Here is an 11,312-nt window from a genome sequence, read left to right on the forward strand (position 1 = left end):
TTACCATGAGATTAGTGAAAACAATGAACATGAGGTAACATAAAAAGGCAACAGAAACCCTAGCCTGAAATAAGTTGAGGCAAATAACGGTAAGCGAACACTAATCCTCAAATATTAGCTGATTTGATCTTTAAAAAAACAACATCGCTGTAACAACATACTCATGCTACATACATATGTCGGTGTGTTACATAAATATATAAAATAAATGCATTTATTGACTACTAATTACCAGAAATCGCAGTTCTGTCACTCTACTCTAACAGTTTGGAACGACCGCAAAAGCACTTCCTGGAACTATCTGCATTTATCTTCCGACGATCAAGCATTTAGAACTTCCGTTGTCGCAACACTCTCTCTATATGGCTCTGAAAACAACTAGACACTGAATTAAAAGTTTGACACTAGCGTCACTGGCAACAAATTGCCGTCAATTGTGTCACCACCAGTACACTCGGGCTAAATTGGTTTTACATAAAAAAATACTTTAAAGCTACTTTTATATAAAAGGAAGTGGGTCTCTTGCAAAAGGGTCATAATATTTAAATGTTCTGATTGTCGTTTAAGACCAGTGGGGGCAGCATCATCTGTGACTATTCGGAAATCAAACGGAGGCGAAGAAACTTCTCCCGCTAATTTTGACTACTGTTTATTTTCTGAGATTTGGATGTATCAGTTCGTTCATTTTTAATTCTAATAAAAGATGTCGAGCCTCAGCCATGATTTAAAGCGTTGGGCTGTTGAGGAACTTGATCTGCCATTAGCCAGACTCCCTGATGACGGATATATAAAGACGTACGTTTGTTGTTGTGAATCATAACATTCATTTCTCACCAAAGGTTTTAGAGTGATTATATGTTTGCATTTTTGTTTAGGTTGTGCGTTGGTCCCGGAGCTTCCATTTGGAAATATATCACGCAGCATGTTTATAAAGAGAGGTGAGGTTTCAAGAGTCCACACGATGATAGTTTTGATGCAGAATATATGTGTGTGTGTGTGTGTGTGTGTGTGTGTGTGTGTGTGTGTGTGTGTGTGTGTGTGTGTGTGTGTGTGTGTGTGTGTGTCAAGCAGTGATATGCTATCCTTAATCTTCAATTATTTTAAACCATTTTTATATATTTTTTTTTTATAACATCATACTTTGTTTTTATTACCTTATATTATTTGTGACGCAAGGAATATTTATACTTTAAAAAATATTTTGTCGGGGGCCTGGGTAGCTCGGTGAGTATTGATGCTGACTACCACCCCTGGACTCTCCAGTTCAAATCTAGGGTGATGGGGTAACCTCATCATGGTCGCGATTAGTGTTTCTTGCTCTCAGTGGGGTGCGTGGTAGTTGTGCCTGGATCAGAGAGTAGCATGAGTCTCCACGTGTCATGCACAACGAGTCACGTGATAAGATGCGCGGACTGTCTCAGAAGCGGAGGTAACTGAGAATTGTCCTCCGCCACCCAGATTGAGTACTCAGTAGTGGGAATTGGGCATTCCGAATAGGGGATAAATTCAATTATATATATTTTAATTTTTTTTTCCTACTGCTGGACTATTTAAGTGAAAAGAAAAATAGCTGGTGATTTAAGTTAAGGTAATTTAAAATGAAATAATAGAAAAAGGATGAAAGACATGTCAAACAATTATAGTACTTAAAATATGCATTATTTGTTAACTACTACTTTCATGTAAGTAACTTCAAAATACTCTTTTTAGGAATGTTCGGGTCATGCGGGGGAATCTTCGGTGGTATCCTTTTATTTCTCTGTTAGCCTGTTAATATGGATAAATGCATAATGTATGGCACATAAAACAATATTCATGTGAGATATAAAGGTAATCACAAGACCCAACATTGTCCTTGCATTAATAGTGTAGTGTCAAAATTCCTTTAGTTGTTAAAGGAATATCCCAGGTTCAATACAAGTTAAGCTCAATCAACAGTATTTGTGGCATAATATTGAATATCACAAAATGTATTTTGACTAGCCTCTCCTTTTCTTTAAAAAAAGCAAAAATGTGGGTTCCAGTGAGGCACTTACAATGGAAGTGAAAGGGGGCCAATCTCTAAACGTTAAAATACTTAGTTTAAAACTTATATGTCATGACGATGTAATGTCAGCAAACCCTTAAATGACAAAAATTGACAAATTAAACAACTTTGCATCTTAAATAATACATGTTTTAACAGAAGAGTTAATGCAAGTGCTTTTATAAAATTATAAGCTTCACATTTCTGCCTTTTTAAACCTTCCAAAATGGGCTCCCTTCACTTTCATTGTGAGTGTCTCACTGTAACTTCGATATTCGCTTTTTTTTTTTTTTTTTTAAAGAAAAGGACGGACGAGTCAAAATATTTTTTTGTGGTCATCAACATTTCACCACAAATGCTGTTGATTGAGCTTAACTTGTATTGAACCCGGAAAATTCCTTTTAATATCAGACTACCATATGTGAGCTGTGGGAGATTATGGGGGCAAATATACAGTGTCATTTCCCTTGACAGTCTGAATCTTAAGGTACCAAGTTTTACAAGATGAAGAGGTAAGAAAGACAAGCTTAATGCCACTTTCCAAATTTAAAGTAGGAGGATTTAAATTGTATGTGAAAGTTCTCATTAATTCTGTGTAGCTGGAACAGTTAACAAATCAGAATACAGAAACAAGAAGACTTGAGCTTCAGAGAGAGATTAATGCACTTCAGACTGAACTTGCTCAACTGGACACAAAGATCAGTCGGGTGGAGGATCAGCTTGCTGCTGAAGGTGAATACTGTCTTTACTTTCTGTTTTTCTCTTCTAATTCCCCTCTATACTACAAATAGTCTGTCAACATGAAATCAAATTGGACCTCATTAAAAAGTTTCAAAGGAATAATTATTTTGAATTTTTTTTTAAGTCATGTACATTTTCTGGATGAAGACTCCAGTTAATTTATATGGAGCTGGGTTGCCTCGTGGGCATCACATGACCAGCTAACTGAACTGAAAATTATTGCTTTTGTGTGATGCGGCATCCAGGCCACAGGATGTCAGTATAAGTCGAAGATGATTATATTGGCCAGCACAACACAAACAAAAAGTTTCTAAGTGCACATTCCTGATCTTATTGTGCACAATTCATTGGCGAATGTTTTTCATTAAACTGAAAGTCTCGCTCCACCACTGAAATTACTTTCCTTTTCTATGGAAGCCCTGAACCCCTCCATGAAAAAAAAGATTTGTAGGTTACGTTTTTTTTTTTTAGGTTTCTAGTGCATTCTTGAGCCTGTCCTTCAGTTTGATCCAAAGATGTCTATCCAGTGCATGTTTAAATGGGCCTACAAATTAAAAAAGCACAATATCAATAGCAGCATCAGTATTCCTGGTGGTGAATGTCATCAAACAACCATTAACAACTCCCGTTGTCCCACTTGACAATGAATGCCATATGAAACATATGTAACCTGAGGTATATTATTTTAATTGTAGTATTTCATGTATTAGTAGACTCTCAAACATTAATATACATTTCTTTCATTGATTAAGGTTTGCAAAACATTCTTGTTGGAGTATTATACAACTATAAATCAACTGGCCAAGTACCACAGCTGTCATCTGTCGCCTAAGATTTCATGCTTACTGATAGTGGCAGTATTGATAGTGGCAGATAGTGGGATGGTACCACATGCTAATTGTTAGCTAGCAAGTAAAAAAACATTTTACTTGCTAGCTAACATTTACACTCTCTCAAAACAGTTTTTGAGAGAGAGGACAAAAAATTTATAAAGAGAAAAAACATTTAGAGAGGGAAAATAAATTTGAGAGAAAAAAGACATTAGGACATAGGTACTAGACACCTAAAAAAAAAAAAAATTCATGGTGCAGTTCAGGGTTTCTGTAATTTTCAGCTGATGTCACCAAGCCCTGTCATTTAACGTCCCCTCCAACTACTTTTCATATTGAGAACACTTTTCACATTCCAGTCAATTTCCGACTGATAAAATCAAGCATATGTTTGAAAATACACAAGGTTATGGAAATAAAATAAGTTCTGAATGGTATTTCAGGTTCACTGTAAAGGAAATCAGTCCCTAATATTGTTAATATCTCTTCTTTCTGTTGACTGTTGAGCAGAGCAGAATGTGAACAGGAACTGGGAGGAATTTATGGAGAACAGGCGGAGAAGTTTGCTGTTGGATTCCTTTAGGCAACGCTGCACTGAGGATAGAAACTTTGTTCTAGAGGACACGCGTATGATTGGCACCCATCAATATGCCCTGGAAGAGCTGTCCAAGTGAGAAAAGTGCTGCAGAAATTACAAACTGTAGCTTTAAAGCTGCAGACATGTTTCACATATGTTATTGATGTAAAAGTGGAAAACTATGGTATTACTACTTTAAAATAGTAACTCACAGACAAAACTACCAGTAAATTGTAGATAATAAAATTAAAGATTGTGAAAATTGTTTATATTGCATAAAAGCAGCAAGTCAAAAGTTTTTATTTTTCTCTTGTCCAGGAAAGCAGAAGTGAAGCAGGTGTTTGGGCCATCCGGCAATACAAAATGTGGAATTGGTGCAGATCCTTTGGTTTTAGTAAGAGAATGCTGTATTTAATTGGATTTGTGATGCACACTTTCATATTTTAAAGGCTGTTTTTGACTCCATGACTATTCAGAATATGTTGAAGAGAAATTATCATAAACACTCAAAGCCTGCATCAGTTATGCATGTATGCATTTAGTATCAGTAAGACTAACAATAGTTATGGTACCTAGAATTAAAATCTTACCTTAAAGGGATAGTTCACCCAAAGATAAACATTTTCTCATCATTTACTCACCCTCATGCGATCCAAGATGTTTATGACTTTATTTATTCTGCAGAACACAAACTTTAGAAGAATATCTCCGCTGTGAATGGTGACCAAACTTTGAAGCTCCAAAATCCCATAAAGGCAGCATAAAAGTAATCCATATGATTCCAGTGGTTTAATTCATGTCTTCTGAAGTGATCCAATTAATTTTGGTTGAGGACAAACCAAATTGTAACTCCTTTTTTACTGTAAATCTTGACATCTGCAGTCTCCTTGGTGATCATGATTTCAAGCTCGATTACACTTCTGTGCATCAAGCCTAAAGTCTGCAATGGCAGGATGTAAAGTCTAAAAGGAGTTATATTTTGATCTGTTCTTATCTGATTGCATTAAAAGACACGATTAAATCACTGGAGTCTGATGAATTATTTTTATGCTACCTTTATGTGCTTTTTGAAGCTTCAACGTTTTGGTCATCAGTCACTTGCCTTTTATGGAGCAACAGAGCTGAGATATTCTTCTAAAAATCTTAATTTCTGTTCTGCAGATGTAAATAAATTATGCACATCTAAGATGGCATTAGGGTGAGTAAACGATGAGAGAACTAAAATTTTGGGCTGAACTATTCCTTAAAATGTATTTCTATTTAATTTCAGAGAGATATCCGAGACCTCTGTGATGATAGAGTTTTCTTTTTCCAATGCCTGCTAGAGAGTGAACTGACATCAAATTCATCGACTGAGTAAGAACAACTGGTCTCAAATCCTGACATCATAGATCATTTGCTTCTCCTTTGACCGTACTAATTCATTTCTTTGCATCCAGATTTACTCATGATCAAAGGAATGCTATGATCCAGCACTGGGTGAGTGCAGTGGAGGTATGTGTCTTTTTGAGTTAATATATGTATTTCTTTTTTGTTTTTTCCTTCAAACTAATTAACACCCCACCATGCTGACCTCAACTTGTTTTGTTCTTCAGAACATCCTACACTCCCACCCTCCAAACCAAGTGCTCTCAGCTCTTCAAGCTCTGACATCCAGACAGCAGGTGGCATTAGAGGAGAAGATTGCATCTTTTGATGTAGAGCGGAGCAGTGACGGATCCGCTTTAGGGTAAACAATTAGATTGTGTATTCTAAAAACCTACCACCATTTTCATCATTTTTAACTGCCTGTTACTCTGGCACTGTAGGTTTCATTACAAGAATGATCACCTTATAGATGTGTCAGCTGAGGAAGAGAAGTTACCTCCTGTCAGAAGTCTATTACAGGTGATCATCACAAATAGTAGTCTCATTTTTTCTCAAATACATTGAATCATCCTTGCAAATGGGGAACACAATAATGCATTTTCCACTTATCTCACATTTCTCGCTTTGTATTTTTGTACAGTCTGCCTGGGAAGAGGTGGAGCACAGTTATATTGAATTATTACAGACTCGCTGCAGACGTGGGCAGCTGAACACTGATCTTAATGCTTTGATGAGAAAGGCAAAGGTTGGTGTGCTGGCACCAGAAACAGACCCACTAACCAGGTAAAACTTATCTCATCCAATCAGAATATTGTACAGCGCTTCAATTTTTCCACATTTTGTTATGTTACAGCCTTATTCCAAAATGGATTAAATTAATTATTTTCCTCAAAATTCTACAAACAATACCCCATAATGACATCGTGAAAGACGTTTGTTTGAACTCTTCCACAAAGTTTTATAAAAAAATATTTACAGGTTTTTTTGTCAGCTGAACGATCGACACTGTCCCACAACTGTACAACCCATTGAACAGACTACATCTATCACTCACAGACTTGTTTTATTTTGTGTGAAATTATATGTAGCATCTATCCTGAGTCTGACTAAAGTCTATTCCTGGTCAGTCTGTGTATATTATGTTATAAAATAGAAATGATAGTTTAGCTCTGTCTCTAAACAGGAGTGTGTTTGAGTTGGAGATGGAGGGAGTGAAACAGGCAGGAGTTAGAGACAGCATCAGGGAGCAGTGTACTCTGCTACAGCTACAAGCAAGAGAAGGACAAGAGGCCATCAGGACCCTTCAGACACAGTGGGAAAGTGTCATGGACTTCAGACAGCTTGTGGTATGTAACAAATGAGAGGTAATTGCTTACGAATGTCTGCAAACTTATGGCATTTAATATGTTAACAAAGGAATATGATGTGACTGACAGTATGAGTTTTGTGTTTGTAGGACAGGAGACAAAAACAAATACAGAGCCTAATCAAGGGGAACTCCTCTGTGAAGACTGAATTAACCACTGTCCATGCAGAGGTATCATCTCATTCTAGTACATTACTTGTACCCAGAAATGCAGTCTTTTGGTTTTAAAGAACACAATTTAAAGGAAAAGTTCATCCAAAAAATAAAATGTACCCTTGTGTTGTTTCAGACACATATGACTGACTTCTATGGAACACAACATAAGATACTTTTGAATTTCTATAAACAATATATCTAATGATTTACAGTCATTTATGTACGTTTATATGGCTTTTTTGTCTAATTTGGAGCTTGAATCCCCTGGTTATAATATGCTTTCATTGTGTGAAAATCAGCAGCTTAGAGATTCTTCTCAATATCTTATTTTCTGTTCTATGGATGAAAGTACTGTAAGCAATATAGATATTTGGGACATTCATTTTTGGGAGAGTAATTCCTTAAAAAGCCAGTTTGATCTCAACGTGAACAATTTGATAAATTGTAACAAAAAACCTTTTTTCTTTTTTTTTCCCAGGTTGGACAGTTTGTGCTGGAAGAACTCAGTCCTCAGTTTGGTAAAATTATTAAAGCTTGCGAAGGACTGCATAACTCTGTGTCAAAAGGGGTCATGCACTTCAGTTTTGTATCACTGGCCGCACTGGACCGCAGGGTCATAAAGGGGTCAGCAAATCTCTATTTCTTGTTCTTCCATCATTAGTGGGATTTAACCAGCTTTTTAAAATATCTAGTTTTCTTTAATCTGCAGGGGGAAGAAGCTACCAGCAGCACAGCTTTCCATTCACCGGATACAGTCTCCTGCTTTCCACAAACTCTGTGAAAGTCTCTCATTTCCCATGTATATGGTAAAACTCTCACTTCTAGTGCTTCAATACTTTTAGTTTTATCCTCATCTTTCTGAAGGCTATTTTAAGAATTATAAGTATTATTAAGAATTGGCTCACAAAGCAGCTGTGAGTAAAGGTAAAATTTGACCATCTTATTGTTGCTTTTTTGACATGACACATAAACACATTAGAGCCGCAGCTGAAAGTGGCCCAAATCTGTTTTTATTGTTGTTTTTTCACTCACATGTGACACATATTTTAATTAGATGACAGTGTGAACAGCTACAAGCACTTTGAATCTGACATTTTCAAATCCAATCTGGGCCACTTTTATATGTGGAAATATATCAGATATCTATCAGATTTTTTCCAATGTGTCCCTTCAGAGTGAACAGTATGGTCAGATTTAATGTTTTTTTTTTTTTTTTTTTTTTAGATCAGTGACTCAACATTCTTTACTCGCATGCTTGATTTACCACGTAATAATCCTCTTATGGTTTAAAAATTGTATTTCTTTGAACCATTAATTTCGAGTCATATCTTTTCTAGTTAATGCATTTAGTTCCTTTTTAAGAAATGAATATTACAGGCTTCACATATTAAAATATGCACATGAAAACATGCAGAGATGGATTTAGGCAAGTAACACTGCTCTTTGCTTATGTCATTCATGCTCATGCAGAAAACAGTTTCTATATTTCTCAAACTGTATCAAAAACAAGAATCTTGATGGAAATCTGAAACAAATGTCAGATAACAACTCTTATCTTACCTACTCTATACTCAAACCAGCCCGTCTGGCACCAACAATCATCCATGCGATTATCTAATCAGCCAATTGACTGCAGTGCATAAAATCAATCAGATACGGGTCAGGAGCTTCAGTTATAGTTCACATCAACCATCAGAATGTGGAAAAATGTGATCAGTGATTTGGAGCATGGCATCATTGTTGATGCCAGATGGGCTGGTTTGAGTATTTCTGTAACTGCTGATCTCCTGGGATTTTTATGCACAACAGTCTGTAGAGTTTAAAAAAAAAACACATCCAGTGAGCAGCAGTTCTGTGGACAGAAATGCCTTGTTGATGAGAGAGGTCAACAGAGAATGGCCAGATTGGTTTGAACTGAACTGGTTTGAAGTTTACTGTAACTCGGATAACCACTCTGTACAATTGTGGTGAGAAGAATATAATTTCAGAATGCTATTCTCAGATGCGGGGTGGCACAGGGGGGACCTACACAATAATTGGAAGGTGGTTTTAATGTTGTGGCTGATTGGTGTACGTACAGTATATAATGCTGTTTTTCCTGCTGTCCTTCGATTTTTATGATGTCTCACGCATATTACATTCTTGAGTTTCAGTCGTAATCAAATTCCACCATGCAACTCCAAATAACTTAATTTAAAATTACTTTATCCATTTACAATCACTTATGGATATTTTATTAGATAGACAATAAGTGTCCCATTTTGGTAAAAAAAAAAAAAACCTGCTGATAACAATATTAGTTAATTTAATAATACATATTAAATTAATAAACATATCAGGGTTTGTTATAGGGATGTGAGTAAATTAACGAGCGTCGGTGGTTCAGACTAGTGTCTGATATGGGTTTTATTTAAAATGTAGTGTGAACGTCACAAATTTGATTTGAGCAGAAAATCATATTTGGGTCACCTTCCGCTGCGGTGCGCATGTTGCCAAGCTGTCACGAACCCTAGACTACATTTAAAAACACTGCTTGCAATTTAGGTGCCATGCTCTGTGTTGTATTTTTTTTTTTACAAAACAGACCTTAAATGTCTACTCTCTGTACAACAAACTTCCCAAACACATTGATGGTTACTGCAAATGCATTGGCTGCAAAGATTGATAGTTTCCATACTAAACGTTTGATTCAACCCAATATCTAACAAAACATATGGAGTCTATCAGTAGACTCATCTTTCATTACATTTCCTCTGTTTGTTCTATCTTCCAGGCTCCAGAGGAGTTGTGGTCTCAGGCTGCAGCCCAGAGGCTGGAGCTACGAAATTTTCACAGACTCCTTCAGCTTCTTTCAGAGTCAGCAGCAGACATGCAGAAGCTGACGGCAGAGCTGCCCTCCCCCGATCATCAGAGTATGTCATCACAGTACTTTTTTAATCATTTTTACAGAAGAGGCTCAGACTCCCTTTTATGGCCTGCCTCATTAGGTGATTCCATAGTGTAACTGAAACAGTAAATTTCACAGGTATTGCAAATGTATGTATAGGTACCAGTCCCAGATAACTACCTTAAATCATAGACATACAACCATGCTTGTGCTCAGTTACATTTGACATTTTCTCGACTGACTTTTGGTTAAGCAAAATTGTGTTAATTTTGAGATTGTAAATAAGCACATCTTCCAATTGAATTCAAGTGGGTGGTTAAAGGGTCCAAATTCCTCTCACTAAGAATAGACCATTTTTGTTTCAGCTTTGCTGCAGAAAGTGAAGATGGTAGAAGGAGAGATTCTGCACACGTTGCTCCCTCGGGCCTGTGAGGTAACCCAGAGGTGCTCTAAGGGCCTGCTTTATGCCGAACAAGTAATAACTGCTATCACACACTGGTAAGAGTTCAGAAATGGGGGCAGAGGTGTCTCTTAACATCTTAGATTCTAAGAGTGATTTTTAAAATGTTTCCAATATGGTTCCTTCATGGGATGGAAATGTTTAAAGGTGCACTCAGTATATTTTTCCTCATTAAAAAAAGTTTTACTCAAAGGAAGTAATTGCAATTTTGACACCTGTATAAAATCATGACCATTCACATGAGATGAAGACTCCAGTCATATCAGTAACAGTGTTAAAGCTGTTTTATTCTACATGGAGAGGGTCCTTTCATGGGGGCATCCATGTTATGATCACATGACTGTCTGGAAAGTATGATTGGACACTTTCACTTGTAGATTAATTTAATCATGGCTGACTGTGAAAAGTGATTTTCTACAATGGCTTCAATAACCGAAAACTGAGTAATGCTGCATCCATGTCCCTAGGTATGAGTCTAATAGTGCACCTTTAAAATGAGATGTACAGCAGCAATTGTGATGCCAAGCTGTCCAAACTATGATATAAGGTACTATTTCACTGTGCAGGTGGGAGCAGCCTGGTCAGTTTGCCCTGCCAGAGATGCAGAGAGAGGGTCTGACTTTCCAACAGTGGCTACAACGATGGAAACTGGCAACAAAGACTCCTGATTTAGTTGTCAAGTTTTAAGAAATGAAAATCTTAATAGACAGTTTCTGTACACAAGTCATTTCAATTTACCTTTTTAAAATAAACTGATTAGCATTACCAGTCATTAACACTACTTCAACCACATTCAATTGGTGTTTGAGGATGTTTAATCTCATCACTCATTTTACAGGATTTCTCAAACTAATCTGTTGGACTCTGGGGAAAAGGATCATGTGGATTTCATTTTGTGTTG

At 36.6% G+C, this 11,312-nt stretch overlaps 1 protein-coding gene across 1 annotated transcript; it reads left to right on the forward strand.

Annotated features, from left to right (window-relative positions):
• Nucleotides 1-625: 625 nt before the first annotated feature.
• On the forward strand, nt 626-11,174 carry LOC127620930 (HAUS augmin-like complex subunit 5). The gene is made up of 19 exons (XM_052094286.1): nt 626-795; nt 876-938; nt 1,711-1,743; nt 2,514-2,538; nt 2,626-2,758; nt 4,108-4,267; nt 4,493-4,568; nt 5,445-5,530; nt 5,614-5,668; nt 5,770-5,903; nt 5,983-6,061; nt 6,183-6,325; nt 6,726-6,888; nt 6,999-7,079; nt 7,543-7,688; nt 7,774-7,870; nt 9,838-9,976; nt 10,317-10,449; nt 10,978-11,174. Exons 1-19 carry the CDS (start codon nt 704-706, stop codon nt 11,096-11,098), a joined length of 1,959 nt encoding a protein of 652 aa, XP_051950246.1. The 5' UTR covers nt 626-703; the 3' UTR covers nt 11,099-11,174.
• The last annotated feature ends 138 nt before the right edge of the window (nt 11,175-11,312 follow it).

This window comes from Xyrauchen texanus, chromosome 27 (genome assembly GCF_025860055.1).
Source record: "Xyrauchen texanus isolate HMW12.3.18 chromosome 27, RBS_HiC_50CHRs, whole genome shotgun sequence".
Classification (NCBI taxonomy): Eukaryota; Metazoa; Chordata; class Actinopteri; order Cypriniformes; family Catostomidae; genus Xyrauchen; species Xyrauchen texanus.

Coding starts and splice junctions, on each gene's coding strand:
- LOC127620930 (XM_052094286.1), top strand. CDS start 704: ATGTCGAGCCTCAGCCATGATTTAAAGCGTTGGGCTGTTGAGGAACTT. Junction 1,744..2,513: donor ATGCGGGGGAATCTTCGGTG/GTATCCTTTTAT, acceptor CTGAATCTTAAG/GTACCAAGTTTTACAAGATG. Junction 7,871..9,837: donor TCTCATTTCCCATGTATATG/GTAAAACTCTCA, acceptor TCTATCTTCCAG/GCTCCAGAGGAGTTGTGGTC.